The 19,720-nt window shown below is 42.4% G+C and overlaps 1 protein-coding gene across 4 annotated transcripts in view; it reads left to right on the top strand.

Annotated features, from left to right (window-relative positions):
- Positions 1-18,054, top strand: part of znf385d (zinc finger protein 385D) — a 332,806-nt gene extending 314,752 nt beyond the window's left edge. For all 4 annotated transcript variants that reach the window (XM_033046766.1, XM_033046775.1, XM_033046745.1 and 1 more), the window contains 3 exons: positions 13,527-13,708; positions 13,823-13,924; positions 17,018-18,054. In XM_033046766.1, the coding sequence (XP_032902657.1) occupies positions 13,527-13,708; positions 13,823-13,924; positions 17,018-17,248 (515 nt within the window). In that variant the 3' untranslated portion in view covers positions 17,249-18,054. The remainder of the gene's footprint in view (positions 1-13,526; positions 13,709-13,822; positions 13,925-17,017) is intronic.
- Positions 18,055-19,720: the final 1,666 nt, after the last annotated feature.

The following is a 19,720-nucleotide window of genomic DNA, read 5'->3' as shown; positions in this document are numbered from 1 at the left end:
CCTAGAGGAGGGAGTGAAACGGCCTTGTAGCCCTTCCGGAACGGCGTATCGAAGTGGTCCAATGTTCTTTCCCCCCTGGTGGCACACGTGATGTGTTGGTAGAAGTTCGGCATGACCTTCTTGAGATTTGATTTATTAAAATCTCCAGCCACCACCATAGCCGCATCCGGGTACTTGTTTTGATGTCGATATAGCACATCGTGTAGGGCCGATAGTGCCACGTCGGTGTCCGCATGCGGTGGAATGTAGACGGCTGTGACGATCACTGAGCCGAACTCCCAGGGAAGGTAGAATAGGCGGCATGAGATTGTCAGTTGCTCCAGGTCCGGTGAGCAGGAACGGGAAAGCATCTTGATATTTCCAGGGTTGCTCCAGTTGTTATTGGTCATGAAGCAGACTCCTCCACAATAATAGCAATATTTAGTGGAAGGGAATTAAAAACACATGGTTTAATGCATTTGTACTGTTCCTTTACTCAACCACTGCCAACATGACATGTTGTAGGAAGGAACTGCAGATGCTGGTTTAAACCGAAGATGGACGCAAAATGCTGGAGTAACTCAGCGGGACAGGCAGCATCTCTGGATAGAATGGGTTACATCGGGTCGAGACCATTCTTCAGAATGAACATGATGCATCCTGATTGCTACAGCATTGTTTATTAATAAGATTTCCTGACTCAGACCTGTGGTTCACAGTGTGTTTATTCATCCATACTACATGCCATATGCTTGCTGAGTGGTACAATGTATTCAATATGTCGGCCATGCTGTACCAGTACAAGCACAAAATGGAATACCTATGCCTAATAACCAAATTCTTTACAAATCTTATCAAACTTGATTGATTGAAAGATAAAGCATGGAAACAGGCCCTTCTGCCCATCGAGTCCACGCCATCCACCAATCACCCATTATCACCACTACTATGTTAACTCACTTTCACATCCACTCCCTGAACACTAAGGGCAGTTTACAGAGGACAATTAATCTAAAAACCCGCATGACTTAAAGGGAAGATACTAACATGGATATCGGGTTGGCTGGATGGCAGAAGGAAAAGAGTTGCAATAAAAGGTGCTGTTTCGGGTTGGCTGCCAGTGACTATTGGAGTTCCGTAAGGGTCGGTGCTGGGGCCGCTTCTCTTCACGTTGTATATCAATGATTTGGATAAGTGAATTGAAGGCTTTGTGGCTAAGTTTGCAGATGATGTTAAGATAGGTGGAGGGGCAGGCAGTGTAGGGGAAGCAAGGACTTTGCAGAAAGACACAGACAGGTTAGGAGAGTGTCAGAGAGGAGGCAGATGAAATTCAGTATAGCAAAGTGTGGAGACATGCATTTTGGTAATAAGAATAAAGGTGTAGATTATTTTCTCAATGGAGAGAGAATCCAGAAATAGGAGGTGCAAGGGGACGTTGCTGGTGCAGGACCCAAAAAGTTAATTTGTAAGTCGAATTGGTAGTAAGGAAGGCTAATTCAATGCTAGCATTTACAGTATTTCAAGACTGGAATACAAAAACAGAGATGTAATGCTGAACTCTATAAGGTGCTGGAGATCTGTGAGACCCCTGTCTCATAGTGCGAGCTGACCCACGAGGTACCCCGAGTTTAAAACAAGTTTAACTCGTGGTAATTACGTACAATTAACGTAGGGGGAATGTCGGAACTCGTGGACGTAACTTAGCGACTCGTGGCGCTAACGGCAGGTACCCGTGAAACCTGTTAACTCTTGAAAAAATTCAAACGTGTTTAAAGTTTTCCACGAGTAAAATGTACTGCTGAAGTTAAAAATTGAAACATTTAAACACATTGTAAGAACGTAGTGGCCCGTGCGTTTACCTTAGTGACTCGTGAGTCTACCGTGGGAACTCATTAACTCAGCGGGCAGGCAGCATCTCTGGAGAGAAGGAATGGGTGACGGGATGACATTTACCAAATTTCTGCTGCGTCTTTGTGTAACTCCAGCACTGTGTGTACACTTTTTGTCAACCAGCATCTACCCTTTCTTGTGTATTATATTATTTGTATCCTTGGCAGTTGATTGTCGCTCCCTTCAGTTTCCCAGGGGGTCGGGACGGGACTGGAGTTGGGAGGGAAAGGTGGGGGGGGGGGGGGGGGGAGGAGAGAGGGTGGAGAGTGGAGGGAGAGGAGGGGGTGACAGATGGGGGTGTCTTCATTCACTGGCGGCGGGTGCCTGTCACTGAAACAGGCAGGTGAGATTTCACATCCACCTAATGTGTGTGTCTCTCTCTCTCTCCCTCCCTCCCTCTCACACAGGCTGAGAGACTCTGCCTCTGTGAGTGTACGTCTCTTTCTCCCCCTCTCCCACGCACAGTAAGACCGAGGTACTGTGCTCAGTCCAACTGTGTCTCCCACATACACAGTAAAACTCTGCTTTGTGTGTGTATATACATCTCCCCCACCTCTCTCTTTCTCCCCCCCCCCATCTCTCTCTTTCTCCCCCCCCACCTCTCTCTTTCTCCCCCCCAACTCTCTCTTTCTCCCCCCACACACAATAAGACCGATGTATTCTGTTTAGTCTCTCTTCCCTCCCATACACACACTGATAGACCGAGGTCCTGTGTGCTCTTTCTCTCCCCCACAGTCACGACGAAGTACACCACACTGCTTCTGTCTCTCTCTCTCTCTCTCTCTGTCTCTCTCCCCCTCTCTCCTTCCTACATAGTCAGAGGTCCACACTGTCTCTGTGTCTCTCTCCCCCATACACACACGCACAGACTGAGGTACATACTGCCCGTTGTGTGTGTGTGTCTGCCTCTGTCTCTCTCTCCCACACACACAGTTAAAGGTACTCCACGCTGCGTGCGTGCGTGCGTGCGTGCATGTGTGTCCCCCCCTCCGTCCCACCACACCCACACACAGACAGTCAGTCAGTCAGAGGAACTCCACACTGTGTGTGTGTGTGCGCACCTCTGTCTTTCCCTATCACAGTCAGAGTGAGGTACTCCCCCCGCAGTCTCTCCACGGCCACTCCCCGGGCAGGGTACATCTGCCTCCCAAAGGCTGCCCAGGCAGTCATACACGACTCCGGTGGCAGGCTCCATGCACAGCTCCTCCCGGCCGGCTGGGAGCGGCGATGAAGGGCAGGGGGAAGTTGGCCTCCAGCGGGGCAGTCCCGGCTCTCCACATCCAACATGTTGTTGGAGCAAGGCGGCGGCAGCGGTGTGGTGGCCATGCAGCCCGAGTCTCGCTGGATCCTCGTAATCCTCTGCCTCTGTCAAATGGGTGAGTTTAACCTGAGCCCCCCCCCCCCAACCTCCCTCCACCTTAACTCGCGCCTGGTCACCAAAGCAGCTCAGGAGGCGAACCCTGAGCTCTGTCTCCCAACAATCTGATGTGCACATCCGTCCACATTCAAAGATTTCATCTCCCGTCTCCCCGCAGTGTGTAGACCTGGCAATAAATTCAATTAAAATATATCAAACCTCCGCCAGCTGGTCTTCTAACAACATGATGTGTGTTTCAAACAAATCATAAGTATAACTGCTCTGGCACTGGACGGTGCAAATTTTCCCTTTGTAGGTCACATCAATAGATGCGGCCACGCTGAATTCTATCTTTAAATCAAAGCCGCAGGATGGAAATGTCTTCTTTAACACTGTTGCTTATTAAAACAGACCTTCATTCAGGGTTGGCTCAAAAGTAACTCAGGAGACGAACTTGGAACATCGCAGAAATGACAAGTAAACGGCAAACTTGTCATACCCGTGGGAACTCGGTTAAACTCTTGATAATACACTTGGAATCTCGTACACAACCACGAGTCTTTCACTCGGGGTACCTCGTGGGTCAGCTCACACCGTGAAACAGGGCTATGAGCAAATTTGGGCCATATCTGAGGTAGGATGTGCTGGTTCTGGAGAGGGTCCAGAGGAGGTTTACAAGAATGATTCCAGGAATGAGTGGGTTAGCATATGATGAGCACTTGACAGCACTGGGCCTTTACTCGCTGGAGTTTAGAAGGTTGTGGGGGGACCTAATTGAAACTTACAGAATAATGAAAGGCATAGATAGAGTGGATGTGGAAAGGATGTTTCCACTGGTGGGAGAGTCTAGGACCAGAGGTTAAGCCTCAGAATTTAAGGGCGCTCCTTTAGAAAGGAGGTGAGGAGGAATTTCTTCAGTCAGAGGGTAGTTAATCTGTGGAACTCATTGCCACAGAGTGCTATGGAGGCCAAGTCAATGGATATATTTAAGGCAGAGATAGACAAATTCTTGATTAGAACAGGTGTCATGGGTTATGGGGAGAAGTCAGGAAATTGGGATTAGGAGGCAGAGATCAGTCATGATTGAATGGCGGAGTAGACTCGATGGGCCAAATGGTCTAATTCTACAATAACTTGTGAACTTGTGAACTTATGACTTTGGGATATGGGAGGATACTAGTGCACCCAGAGGAAACCCACGTGGTCACAGTGAAAACATGCAAACTCTACACAGACAGCAGCTGAGGACAAGACCGAACCCTGGTTTCTGGTGCTGTGAAACTGCAGCTCTACCAGCTGCACCACTGTACCATCCTTAATTTAATTTGTTGTGATTACAGCAAGTAGCAATGGCTTTATTGTCACAAGGATCAAAATAAGATTCTGATGGTATCAGCAGGCTGACTAGGACTTGTGGCACAGCCAGAAATGAGTGCTACTGAATTGACTGTCCATGAGATTCCAAGGTTGATATTTCCAAGGATACATTACAGGTGGCCAACCCATTACCCTGCTATTGCAAGAAATGATCTTCAGCTGCCATAAAACCATTGAGCAATGTGGAGGTGCTTTTATTTTCCCTTTTCCAAGCTGTAGTGTGGTTCTTGGAGTTTTAATTCACATTTCACAGCAGAGAGGGTGAGTGGCAGCCAGCTGCCTGACTATTCAGTCTGACCCATGTGCGGTCCATGTGAGGCCCTTTCACAGAGGGCAGATTGTTTACTCCCCCTTGGCATAGAGTGCACTGTCATTGCTGATCTGATCAGGAATCTTCTGACCTTTACGGTACTGTGTCGCAGCACCTGGTGCATTTACTCACTCAGGCTTCAGAGAAACCCCAGCTAAAATCACTTTATACAGTTGTCTAGTCTGTGCTTTGTTAATAACACAAAACCATTTATTTCCAATCCCTCTCTCCAAATTGTTGCCATGGCAGTTACCCATTATTTCATTATCCATATTTAAAGACCTTTTGATCTGGTGTTGTTTGCTCAGATTTGTAGCTTACTGTGTAAACAATAGACATTGTTCAAATTGGATGATCTTGGAGTAAATAAAATACCTACTGAAGAGGCAATATTCACCCCACTGTTCCAATCAAACCAAGGGGTTAATGAGGAGTGCAAAAGGGTAGAGCGCATGCCCCTATTCTGATGAAATTCTAATACAGGACTACCGATATGCAGGGCTATAACACCATTTAAAAAATCAACAAGGGGAAGCATTCCCACAACCAATGGATCACATGAAATCTGCCATCCTGCTAACTCCAGTCATGAATGATGGTGAACAATTGAAACACTAAGGGGAGTAGGTAGCTCCAAGAACATCCTCATCCTCAATGACACGAGGTTACAGCAGTTACAATTACATTCACCCTGAAGTTCCATTGTTGCAGTGACAATAAATGTAACTTGAACTTGAACTTGAACATCGGCATCTGCCCGGCAATGTGGGAAATCGTCCATACTGTATATGTCCTATTCACAAAAATCTGAGCAAATCAAATTACTATCCAATCAAAATGTGTAGGAAGGAACTGCAGATGCTGTTTTAAACTGAAGATAGACACAAAAAGCTGAAGTAACTCAGCGGGTCATCTCTGGTGAAAAGGAATAGGTGATGTCTCTTAAACCGAGACCTTTCTTTAGACGGAGAGTCAGTGGAAAGGGGAACGAGAGATATAAACAGTGATGTAGAGAGATATAGAACCCACCCTAGTTGTCGTACTAGTTTCACTGTCATCCTGTTGAGTTTCATTGTCTGTATAACTCGTTATCACCTAGCCCACAGCCAACAATGGATCATTGTGGGCTCCACCTTTCCTTGAACTTTTATTTTGCATATCTTTCATTCAATTGTTCTATATCTCTCTATATCCGAAACTTGCATCATTTGCAAACTGTATCCCAGTTACATACTTCGGCAGTACGTCACAAACCAATGACATCTGCCATTGAGGAGTTTAAGTGCAGGAGAGATATGTGAATCCCACCACCTACAAGTTCCTCTCCAAGCAGTGCACCACCTTGACAATGGAAACTATGAATACAATGTTAATACTTCACCATTCCTTTAGTGTCACTGAATGTAAAATCTAGAATTTCCTACACAGCATGGAATTATCTTCACCAAGACTGCAGTAGCTGATGGTGATAGCTCATTACTGACTTCTCAGAGGGAATTAATGTTGGATAATAATAGCAATGTCATATCTTACAAAATTAAATCAAAAAGTCGACTAAGAGTGTCTTTATATTATATGCAAGTGCTATGACTCAAATTTGTCATGTGCCCAAAATTGAATACATAATTTAGATAATCTGTAAAAAAGAGACAACACAGGTATGCAATTATTGCCTTATTGTTTCTGGATTGTAATGATCATTTTATTTTACCTCCGTGCTGATTGTTGGAAAGTTACTGAACATGCTACTGCTTGTCAAACAGTGTTGTTTTCCCTTGAATGTACATTATTCAGGGGTATCTAAATATATTTAGAGTAACTTTATCATACCACTTAACTGTAGAGTATTATTCTTTCTGTATTCCTTTTATTATATTTTTATTTGATGTCATGATATAATTAGATTAAAGTAATTTATGAAACAAGCAACAAGGCCACTTTTCCAGAGCGAGGCTTTGTTCAACAGACCTTCAGCTGTTCAGCCTCTGCACCTGTCACGTGAGGTTCTTGGTGATCTGTAGCCTTTGCAGCATTGCAGTACCGCTTTCAGGCTGTGGTATTCATCTCATTTTCATTTACAACTTGAGCCATTCCACGTTAATTGTCTGACATGAAAAAAAATGGACAATGGATAATTTATGGCAGAACATCATGTATCTTTGGCAGGGATATTCTATTATATAATTCCATAAGGCTGCACGTGATTGATCGATTGATCGATTGATTGAAAGATATAGCATGGATACAGGCCCTTCGGTCAACTGAGTCTGTGCCAACCATTGATCACTCGTGCACATTAGTTCAGTTATCCCACTTTTGCATCTTCTCCCTACAGATTAGGGGCAATTTGTAGAGGGCAGTTAACCTACAAACCCACATGACTTTGAGATGAAGGAGGAAAACTGGGCATTTGGAGGAAATCCACATGGTTACAGGGAGAATGTGGAAATTCCATACGGATAGCACATGAGGTCAGGATCAAACTCCAGACTCTGCTGCTGTGAGGCAGCAGCTCTACCAGCTGTACCACTGTGCTGCCCCCACTTCCTATGGGAAAAAGACTGGCAGGTTATATTCCTGCCCACAGCTGGTGGCAAATAATCTGCTCTTTCTGTTAATTCAATGTTAGATTTTTATGAGGCATTTTATGGCTGAGCACATGTGCAGAGCTTATTGTTTTTTGCCTGCTGTGAGACTAGGCCCACAGATATGTGGAGGCCTAGTGACTGATGTGTAACTTCAGAGTGCCTCGTGATCAATTTTACCACTGTGCAAGCTGTGAGACCTAATGCATTTCCAGAAATAAATATGTTTTTCTTAAAACAAAAACCTTGTTAAATTGTGTTGCTTATTGAGTGATTTGCGGATCTAGCATTCCTTTCTTTCTTTCTTGACAATGTTCATTCTACTATTGTCCAAGCAATAGGCAGACCTACCTGGTTGAACTTAACTGTATAGAGGTAATACATAACTACTCATGTAACTGCCTTATTTTCTGTTTATGTCCCTTTTCCACTGTGGTTTTCTCTACACTGATTAAAATAACTTAAATAGGGATACCTCAGCAAGTAGAAATATGTTGACCACAAATTAATTTACTCTTAATAGAACATTAAAGGGTTATCGTGTGGCATGTCCTTACTGTTTCAGTTGTGGACCAGTGCTTACCCACTACTTACTTCAAATGCTGCAGAACATTTGAATAAAATATTACCGGCCCGAGAATAGGGCGACATCAGGTGGGGATGAGAAGTGGTGCTCGAGATCGCTAGCATTTGAAGGCCTATGGGCAGACATTGCCTGACATTGGTGCCATGAGAGGAGGCGTGAGATTGAAACTTGGGACCATTGTGCAGTTGTTGGGATTGACGAAAGAGGTGGGCTTCCACTGCCCTTTGCTGGTTCTCCTTTGTTACTGTTACCATTAATTTGCAGGGTTGTTCCAGGAGCACCGATAACTGATGCTTCTTGGAGCAACCTAACCACATTTCTCAGCATTGTGGTATTAAGATGATATCATTGTCACAGAATTTCCATCAGTACAAAAAACAGGTGTTGGTATTGGTTTATTATTGTCACGTGTAGCAAAATACCATAGGTAAAATAAAGGGTGCAAGGGCTGCAACGAGATAGATTGGGGGGGTCAGGAATACATACTTCACTTATAAGAGGCCCATTCAAAAGTCTGATAGCAGCAGGGAAGAAGCTTCCTTGACAGGTACTGCAGATAATCGGGAAAGCTAACAGAATGTGATCATCTGTTGCTGGAGGAAATCTATATTACTAACAGTCTGATCTTGACCACTTCTTGTTGTTTTGTATAATGATTTTAGAAAAAAGGCTGCCACTTACGGCTGTGATTTTTGGCCATCTTACTCAGAGTGCCCCTCTGCTGCGCAGGACAAGAGGATGTTTCCCATCGATGAAAAATAAAAGAGTTATTAGTGTTTAAAAAATGTTGAGATTCTCTCTCCTGAAGGCCACGCCCCTTCCGGAGGGACTATAAAACCCCGAAGTGTTGAGTACCTCAGTCAGTCTCTGCAAGATGGGGGAGCGAGAGGGTCATGTCTCTCAAACTGAGCTGTGAATAACACTGAACACATGTCTACTAAACTGTGAGTGGTTTTACTGACCTGACAGTGCCCATAATGTGGTTTGAATATATAGTTTGGAAATGCTTAAGCTGTGTTGCCTTTGGTTTGGAAATGCTAAAGCTGTGTTGCCTTTGGTTTGGAAATGTTAAAGCTGTGTTGCCTTTGGTTTGGAAATGCTAAAGCTGTGTTGCCTTTGGTTTGGAAATGCTAAAGCTGTGTTTCCTTTGGTTTGGAAATGCTAAAGCCGTGTTGCCTTTGGTTTGGAAATGCTAAAGCTGTGTTGCCTTTGGTTTGGAAATGCTAAAGCCGCATTGCCTTTGGTTTGGAAATGCTAAAGCTGCATTGCCTTTGGTTTGGAAAAGCTAAAGTTGCCTTGCCTAATTAAAGGTACACAAAATTGCTGGAGGAACTCAGCGGGTGCAGCAGCATCTATGGAGCGAAGGAAATAGGCGACGTTTCGGGCCGAAACCCTTCTTCAGACACTTTGCCTAATTAAAGTTGCCTTGCCTAATTAAAGTTGCCATGCCTAATTAAAGTTGCCTTGCCTAATTAAAGTTGCCTTGCCTAATTAAAGTTGCCTTGCCTAATTAAAGTTGCCTTGCCTAATTAAAGTTGCCTTGCCTAATTAAAGTTGCCTTGCCTAATTAAAGTTGCCTTGCCTAATTAAAGTTGCCTTGCCTAATTAAAGTTGCCTTGCCTAATTAAAGTTGCCTTGCCTAATTGAAAAGTTGGTTTGAGAATGCTAAAGTTGCCTTGCCTAATTGAAAAGTTGGTTTGAGAATGCTAAAGTTGCCTTGCCTAATTGAAACGTTGGTTTGAGAATGCTAAAGTTGCCTTGCCTAATTGAAACGTTGGTTTGAGAATGCTAAAGTTGCCTTGCCTAATTGAAACGTTGGTTTGAGAATGCTAAAGTTGCCTAATTGAAAACTTGGTTTGAGAAAGCTAAAGTTGCCTTGCCTAATTGAAAATTTGGTTTGGGAATGCCTTGCCTAATTGGAAAGTTGGTTTGGGAATGCCTTGCCTAATTGAAAAGTTGGTTTGCTATAGTTGCCTTGCCATCTATGTAATTAAAAGTCTAATCTTGAGCACTTCCTGTTTGCGCTGTATACTAATTTTCAGAAAAACGCTACCACGTACGGCTGTGATTTTTGGCCATCTTAGTCCCCTTCCGCTCATCAGGTGCCGAGGATTTTTCCCATCGATGAAAAATAAAAGAGTTATTAGTGTTTAAAAAATGTTGAGATTATCTCTCCTGTCAATCACGCCATGAAGGCTACGCCCCTTCTGATGGGAGGGGGAGGGACTATAATACCCAGAAGTGTGGGCGTGGCTCAGTCTCTGCAAGATGGAGGAGGGAGAGGTCACGGCTCGCTGTCTTTAGTGGCCATGCACCCTGCTTGAAATGGTATGAAACTGCACTTGAATTTAGCCTTGCACCCTGCTTGAAGTGGTAAGAAACTGCACTTGAATTTGGTGGTCTTGCACCTTGCTTGAAATGGAATTTCACGGAATAGCCGTGCGTCAACTGCCAGCCCACCTGCCATGAGTGAGTGAGCTGCCAGCACAACAGGCTTGAGTTACTGAGCCGCTAGCCCAAGAATCCATTCGGCCCACAATGTGCATACTAGCCCTCTGGAATCCAGTCCCTTCAGCCCACAACACCAATACTAGGGCTCCAGAAAGCCCCCAGTGGCCACCAATATTGGAATTGGTGGAGAGGTGGAATATTGCGGTGGGGACCAGCCCTCCCATGTGATGCTGGGACCCAACGGGTCCCACTTAGCCTAGTAAATAATAAAAGAGGGGAGGTTAATCTTCAGTTTTGCAGAGCATTAGTTGGACATGTCTGGACTAATGTAGTTTACTGGACTCATGCCTGGAATGGCCGGGTTGTCTTGTGAGAGAAGGTTGGGCAGGCGTAGCGTGCATCTGCTGCAGTTTGGAAGAGGGAGAGATGACACGCAGAAACATGTAACATCCTGAAAGATTTTTAAAGTGTGCATGCGGAGAGGTTACGTCCTGAATGAAAGACCACCAGGCCTCAAATAATGCATTAGGCAGATTCAAAATGTTTCTCAGGTAGAAGTAGGTAGATTTTTTGAAAAGTTAGGGTTTGGGGAGTTGGGGTTTAAGTCAGATCAACCATGATTTTATTTAATAATAGAGGAGCATTACGGGGCCGAGTGGCCCAACTCTTGTTCATAGATGACGTAGATGCCCAGTTAAATTTAATCATTAACATGAATTTACCTAGAATGGTCGTAAATATGCTGCTTCTGAAAGAGCATACCTTGGTGCAACGGTTATTGGATGTTAGATGTTGCTGTGTGCAAATTAGTCAATTCAGTGGTGGGTGGGGTTGAGGGGGGGGCATGGGGGTGGGTGAGTGTGGGGGGGGGGGGTGAGGGGGTGAGGGGTGGGACCTGTTGCTCTTATGTGTGAAACAGGAATGACATCTTTACCCTGGTTAATCAACAGAGCAAAGATGTATAATATTTTGAATTCCTTTGTCAGAATACTAGTCTGTATCCAAAAGATATTCTGCAGGTTAAAAGTAGATATGAGCAAACTCCTGAGAATGATGGAATGATTATAAAGGAAGTTGAAAAAACTCTCATGAACCACAAATGATTTTAATGGAACAGCTACAAAGAAGATTTATTCTTTTGATAATGAATCACTATTCAAACACCATTAATAGATAAGAAAGTGGATGATGATTCATGACATAATTAAAATGTATGAACTGGAGCTGTAAGTGAAAATAAAACCATGCTTATCAAATCTTAGGATAGTGTCCTTAATCCTCATTTTTCAGATAAAGAAAATAATTTGCCAAATCAAAATTAACTTTATTTAATGTTTTTGAAAAAAATCACTCAACTGCTCCATTGGATTCAACCAGTTCAAAGATCCCTCTGCTAATCAGAGGGTAGCTGGGTCCAGTGGCCTGTTTATTTCACCAATGTATCTCATTAGGAAATCATAAGGTACTTTCATATATGGTTATAGAAAAATCATAGATGTAGAGCAATTTAATTTAATTTTTTTTTTACCATTTGTCCATTCTATTTTAAATTAACCACTTAAATGTAGACACTTCTACTGATTTGATGATTGCAGATTAAGCATGGCTGATCTGGTTTTCCGCCACGACAGTATATTTGGCTTGCTCACGTCATGTCTCATCAACTCAGTTAGGAATCCTCTTACCGTTTCCTTGTTCCTGAAATCTGCTCTTTCCATCTTCGCTTTCATCCGTACTTCATATCAAACTTTTACTCTATCCTGAAGCCCCACTCTCTTCTAAAGCCTAACTTCTTCTGTGGCTTGTTTAAGCTGGACAATATGACGTTTCTCTTATATTTCTTATCTAACTGATCTCCTCCTGAGAGCCATCACATGACACTGTTAATTTGATCCAATCTGCTCCCGATCCATCTCACAAATCACGTAATCCATTTTGCCCCATGCAAAGGCATCAGTAGTTCTTCAGTTTCCTGAGTCAATATTCCTGGCTTTGAACCATATCCCTAACTACATGCCTACCTCAGCAATGATCCAGTATGGACTTTGTTTTGGTTCCACTGTGCACAATTATAGTCTGGTTACTTAGCAACTTTGATGATTTATTGTATTATTGATTATTTATTTGTTGTGTTGTTGCATTAATGTGTCTGCAAAGCTGTGACAAGCAACAATTTAATGGTACCGCTGAGTTTCTCCAGCATTTTTGTGTACCTTCGATTTTCCAGCATCTGCAGTTCCTTCTTAAACAATTTAATGGTACCGTTCCCAGTGCAAATGGCAATGAAACACTCTTGCCTCTCGACTTGACTCTTGCCACCATTATCCTTCTGAAACAGTTCACTGTTGATTATTTCACCCTTTATACTTATTTCAGAATATCTGATCGGTTTCAGAGCCTCTTGAACACTTTTTTTCTATTTCAAACTCAAGTTCCACCACTCCTTGATCAAATCCGAGCCACAACACCCAGAGCACAGTTAATGTTAACAGGACTACCCCCACAAGTCTGCCTTTTACATATTTGCAGATAATAATGTAGCAGTTGTTCTATCCCACTTATTCTCCTCATGGTGCTTCTGTCAATATATCCCATACATCTCTTGAGCTATGTATTTCCTCCATATCCACTAGACATTAACTAACATAAATCCTTCCTACTGCTGCTATTAACTACAGATTAATTTCTTGGTTTATGCCCAGATGTCAACATTATCAGTAATGAAAGGGATACCTTTCCTTTATAACCACTTGATTTCCAGCTGTTTCTTGACAAACTTGATTCTATAATTATTTTTCTACACCACATGACAGCCCCAAATCAGATTATTCATTACCCTAAACCATTTTTAATCAAGTCAATCCATTCATTGAGTGCATTATCATGGGCACACGTTTGTTTTTTTTCATGTAACATTTTGTCAGTAGGGATTCCAGCCTATGATTCAACCTATACCATCAGGCTTAATTGTTTCATAATTCTCTTCAACAGGATCGAAGCACAAAACGATGCTGGAAGCTCGAAATGGTGGGGGTCCAATTAAGGCATTTCCTCGACCAGGCATCAAAGGCAAAACGTCCCCCATCAAAGGAGTTACAACCGGCCTGCAGAATAAAACCTTTCACTGTGAAATCTGTGACGTGCACGTCAATTCAGAAACACAACTCAAACAGGTTAGTCGTAGGAATGTTACGTTCATCCTTTATGCCGGAAGAATTGTTTTTGCTCATACCATCAAACCCTTTTCAAGAGCTATTGTATCATTAGCTGCTTTTTATTATTTTCAGCACATAAGCAGCAGAAGACACAAGGACAGAGCTGCAGGGAAACCTCCTAAACCCAAATACAGTCCATACAACAAGCTACAAAGGAATACCAATGCACTTGCAGTAAGTGAATGCATAAACATTATAAGCATGGTTACTAGCATGAAAAAGTCCTCACTTCAGTGGTTGCTCAAATATTAAAGAAGATCCACACAATTGACTTGGATTATCTTAACAAAATGAAATGCTCCTGTGAAATGGTGGAGAGCATCAGCAGCTATTTAAGTGTGCAGTTCAATTGGGCCTTTCGCCAATATCTAGTGCTAATGCTGAATTTCTCCCCCTATGCTACAAATAAACTGCTGGAGGAACTTAGCAGGTCAAGCAATGGGGGCAAAGGGCCAATCGACATATCAGGTCGACACCTTCATCGGGACTGAAAGTGAGGAGGGAAGGTAACCAGTGGATAGAAAGGAGAAAATGTGGGCTTAGACAGATGCTGGCAGGTGATTGATTGAAACACAAGAAGAAAAAATGTTTGGGGCAATTGGAGAGGGAGGGAAGGGGAAAAAGTAGATACAGAAACTGGTTGGTGATAGAATCATCCAGGGAGAGGTGATGGGCAGATGGAACCATGAGGGAGAATAGAATTGGAAAATTGAAGATGAGAGAAGAAACCTAGGTCTAATATTGACGGGACCTTTCCACTACCGCAGCCCACCTACCATCAGTGAATAAGCTCCCCTTTGAGCATCCTGTGTTCGCAAGAATGCACCATACATTCTAAGTATTTCCATTGCAAGAGTGGCTTGGTAACATCACTAAGGAGACCTCGACCTGCCAAACTGGGACCACAATAGATGATGATATAACTAATGTGAGAGATAAAGATACCTGATCTCACCCTTCAAAATCTATCTGTTGCAAAAGCATCTGTCCATGGCATCACAGGTGCATGAGCGGCAACCTTTGCACACAAAGGGTGGTGCGCATGTGGAACAAACTGCCAGAGGAGGTAGTTCAGGCAGGTACTATGATAACATTTAAAAGACATTTGGACAGATACATGGATAGGAAAGGTTTAGCGGGATGTGGACCAAATACAGGCAGCTGGGACTAGTGTACATGGGGCATCTTTGACTGTGTGGGCAAATTGGGCCAAAGGGCCTGTTTCCATGCTGTATGACTCTATGACTCTAAGTGCTCATCTTACATTCTTGGGGAGGACCTAACCCTGTCTTTAATCTTCAATAATGTCATATTCCACCACAATCTGCAACATCATGGCACAACCTATCCATCATTCTGTCAGTTCCAGGAGGCCAAGTGACCAAGCCTGGCTCCACGAGGAGTGTAGAACAGCAGGGTAGGAACAGCACCTAGTGTACCTAACATTGAGAAGACAACCTTGAGATGCAACACGGGATGTTAAATAATCCAAGCACGGCAGTACTGCCACTTCTAATCTTACAAAGTGATGAGAATTATACATTTCACAGGAGGAGGAATCTCCAATCACATCCCTATCTTTAGCAATGATGAAATGCAAAGGACTGAAGGAATTGAAGTCACCTTCACCCAGAATAGCAAGGGAAACGTCCATTACAGCCAGCTTCTTCTGAGTTTCTCGTCATCACTGAACTCATTGGTCATCCAATGAGGCATCAACCTTTGAGCATTATATTCACTGCACGAACCCTAGCATTATACAAAGTGTAAAGAATACAATATGTTAAAAACCTGCAGCCCATCTTTTCCAAAATGTAAATGAAAATACAAAATAAGTATACTGAGATTATTCAAACTTTGTTGGGAAGTCTAGCTTTGACATACTCCCTGACAACATTCTGGGCAATCATCAGGTGCACATATTGTGTAACTGATGAGTGGATAATCTAGTTTTTAAATGTGAAACCCAGGATTCGCAGTGAAGAATAATACATTTTATTTAATTTCCAACCTAATTTTTTGAGGTGGCGATTCAGTGCTTATATGATTGTTGATTAAGTGCTAATTATCCACCTGCTGTTGAGTTTCAAAAATTATTTTTCCAGGAATAATTAAAAATGTATTAACATCATTTTTGATGGTCTGCCATCTCTTGAGCTCAAAATGACTGCTACTTTGTGGATGCAATTGATCGCCATGTGACTTCCTGTGTTTGCACTTGAGGAATTACATTTCAATACTAAAGCAGTATAATCCAGATTAATTCTAATTTTGATATACATTTGGATGCTTGGGATTGATAAAATTAGTTTTCACATACTGGTTGTACTGCAAATAAATAAAGCATGTTTTATGACAAATCCACTTTAAAGCTTTTTTTTGCTGCTGACAAAGTTGAAAATGTATCTAAATGTAAGGGCTGAGTAATGTTTTATACATAGTTTATTTGCCGAAGGCCGAGTCACAATTTTGTTCAAATATAGTTTACTGCGATCGTTGGAGTAAACTTCGGAATGAGAAAGGATGTCAGGATACTTGACTATGTGGACGCTGCAACATACTTACTGAACATTAACTTTGTTGGCTAAATGCCAAGTGGAGAATTATGCATTGCTAGGTCACAAGGCCAGATGCTGAGTGCCTGCAATAGCCAAGATACAGATGAGCCACAGTGACTGAAAAACATGCTTGAGTTGCTATGACACTGGTCAACCTGAGGTTTATCTTCAATAACAGACTGGTTCCACCAAGATGCAGGACAGAACTCTACATTTTCCCTGTGGCTATCAAATTTAACAACTCCTCCCACCTGCTAGGACTAGGTGGGAGGAGTAGACTAAGACTGACTCCCCCCCTATCTTTGCACATCCCTCAAGCCATTCCACTCGTCACTTGAATTTAATGTTTCATGAATTTTGTGTTTTTATGACTGTTGGCAGATCAATTTCCCTCCTGAGATAAATAAAGTTAAGGGGCTGCTAAGGGTTGATTGGCTAAGGAATTTCTAAGGTTGCTAAGGGATTGATTTGCTTGGAAATTGTTAAGGGGTTGACTGGCCCCTCACCCAGATAATGTAAACACCTGTCATTGTTTGATAATAACATGTATATAAGCCAGCTAAGGATCACTTGGGGGAAAAAAAAGGTGTTCATAGTCCGCAGGATCCTGAGTTTGCTCCCAGAGCTCTGTTAACAATAAAGTTGCTGTTTTTCTCTTACTCGGGTCTCAGTGAATAGTTTCACCAACAGTGTTTATTCTCTCTTGCAGTTGAAACTGGCCTTTCAGAAGGAACTGGCAAAGCCGCTGGCCGCTCGGCTTTTACCAAACCCGTTTGCTGCTGCAGCTGCTGCCGCTGCCGCAGTGAATTCACCGTTTGCTTTGCGCTCGGGCCCGACAGCCACGTTATTCCAAACAGCAGGTCTGCCTCCAGCCCTCCTCCGACCTGCTCCTGGACCTATGCGGGCTGGCCACACTCCCGTTCTATTTGCTCCATACTAACTCGCCTAAGCACAGGAGTGAACATTATAAGAGTAATAATAAAGTACTGCAATAATTCAAACAGGGAACGATGCAGTGATAATCATGGAAAGAGACTAAACTCTGCTCCTGCAGTAACATACACAGACTGTGAGTGGCTGCATCTTGATTCAGCAAAAAGTAAAGCAATCCTTCCACAGGAAAATCTATTACACAGATAATATGAGTAGTTTTTGTGTTGTAGAAATGTATAGGGTCTGCAAACTACCCATAACAATCATCAGCCTTTTTACACAGTATTTTTGTGTAATGTTTCCATGTCTTGTGAATAGTCTGTAAATGTGTGTAAGGGCATTCATCTAAGGTCTTGTATGTGCATTTAATTTCTTTCTGTAGGATGAAACAAAACAATGGGACACTGTGATAAAAGTCTTCATTAACCTTCCCCACCGTTCAGCAACTTCCTGCCTGGTATTTATCCAGTTATAAACTTGTAAATGGTGTCTTGTGGGTCTATTGCTTTGTGCTGTAAATTTTTTATGTTATAATTGTCTAATATGATTTTAAAACGTTAGAAGGAATGAAAAGCAGATGAGATAAGTTTAATTTTTATATGGCCTTTAGAATTCAGGAAGGTCTGTGGCTGTTTTTATGGAGTTCATTGTGTATTTATTTTGATTGGAGCAAAGCCAGGTATTAAGCTGTAAGGACAGCATTATCCAGAATTTCATCGTGGGTCAAGGGTGCTTAATGGGCCTGTCCCAATTAAGCAACTTTTTTGGAGACTGCCAGCAACCGTCATAGGTCGTTACGGTTCGCCAAAACGTGTTGAAAATCCAGGGGCGACTAGAACAAAGTACGACTTTTTGGGCGACTACTCACGACCATACAGGCTTCACCCCACGACATGTCACCGGGGTGTCGCCTATATGGTCGTGAGTAGTCACCTCAGTCGCCCAAAGAGTCGTAGCGTCTTTCTGGTCGCCGATTAATTTTCACCATGTTGAACATTTTCGCCGACCTGCAATGACCTATGATGGGTGCCGGAAGTCACCGAAAAGGTCGCGTAAGTGGACAGGCCCATAAGACACTAACATCATAGCAGCGGCAGTGGATTAGTCTCGGCAAAATTCAGCATCAAATCTTTGGAGCTGAGTACAATGTGGAGAGACTACCATCCTCCATGCTTAGTACCATCAGTTTGGGATGAATATTTAAGCATATAACTGCCACATACCTTCTTATATGGCTCAATTAAATATTATATAGAGTAACATGTTGAAAAGCAGTTTTCCCATAATAGGAGAATAAATTGTAATAATGCATTCTTTGGGATATTTTAAATTCATACATAGGATGTGGGTGTTGTTGCCAAGTCCATTTAAAAAAAATATCCATCCCTGTTTGCCCTTGCAAAAGGATTGTTCCAGGATTTTGGCTGGAAGCAATGAAGAAAAGGCAATACACTTCCAAATCAGATCGCGTGATTTGCAGCTAAACTTCAAGATGATGCTGTCCCCATTTATGTTATCTTTGTCCTTCTCTGTAGAGGAGGAGGTGGGGTTGTCACCGCATAATCTCAATTCATATTTTCATTCAACTGCATCATTGCACTGAGCAAGGAACAATTAAAGGGAGATTTTACATCTGAATTTTACTCTGCTGAATTTTCAGTTAATATTTTATACATTCTTTCTGTCATCTGCTAGGTGCAAACAATTTGAATGAATTCCAGATCCATGACAAAGTCATTTCTGAATCTTTCTTGATGTCATATTGAAATGTTGTTGTCTTTTTTATGAATTATATAGTTGGCAATTTACTTTTTGTTTCCCCCCATCTGGACATTGAGTTTACAGTACAATCATGCAATGTCTTAAACATCAAAGGGAATTCTTTGTTTGATTTACTTGACCTTATTTTTAGCATGCCTCATTCCAGCTTTCTCAGATCTTACTGTAAATGTACACAGCACAACAAAGCTAGGGAATCATATTGTACATTCTAACTGTTAAAGCCTGCAAAATTAGTTCAGGCAATTAGTTTTGCCAAGTGTAAATTGTGACAAGAAAATTATGTTTCTATGTACAGTAATGTCAATAAAAACTTTCCCAACCTTGTATGTATCATCAATGATCACCAGAATCACTACTGCAAATGAAACTGATAGCTCAGGACAAAATCTTTAAAGGTGATGTAAAAAGGTTTGCTGAAATAGAAAATAATTTGTTAATAAAGGAAGTATTAGTATTAACCAAATATATATTGTATTTATTGTCAGTAATATGTGCCTGGTGTTTGTTTTGGAAGCAATGTCAGTTATTTTTTTGCCCAGTCTGAAGAAGAATCCCTTCCTGAAGCATTGTCTGTCCATTTCCCTCCACATATGCTGCCTGGTCTGCTGAGTTCCTCCAGCAGTGTTCTTACTGCTCAAAAATTGCACTGTTTGGTAATAATAAGTATTCATAGCTGAATAAACAACATCTTATTGAT

The sequence above is a fragment of the Amblyraja radiata genome, chromosome 2 (assembly GCF_010909765.2).
Source record: "Amblyraja radiata isolate CabotCenter1 chromosome 2, sAmbRad1.1.pri, whole genome shotgun sequence".
In the NCBI taxonomy this organism is placed as follows: domain Eukaryota; kingdom Metazoa; phylum Chordata; class Chondrichthyes; order Rajiformes; family Rajidae; genus Amblyraja; species Amblyraja radiata.
Note: the sequence above shows the minus strand (reverse complement) of the source record. Positions and strands in the feature narration are given on the sequence as shown.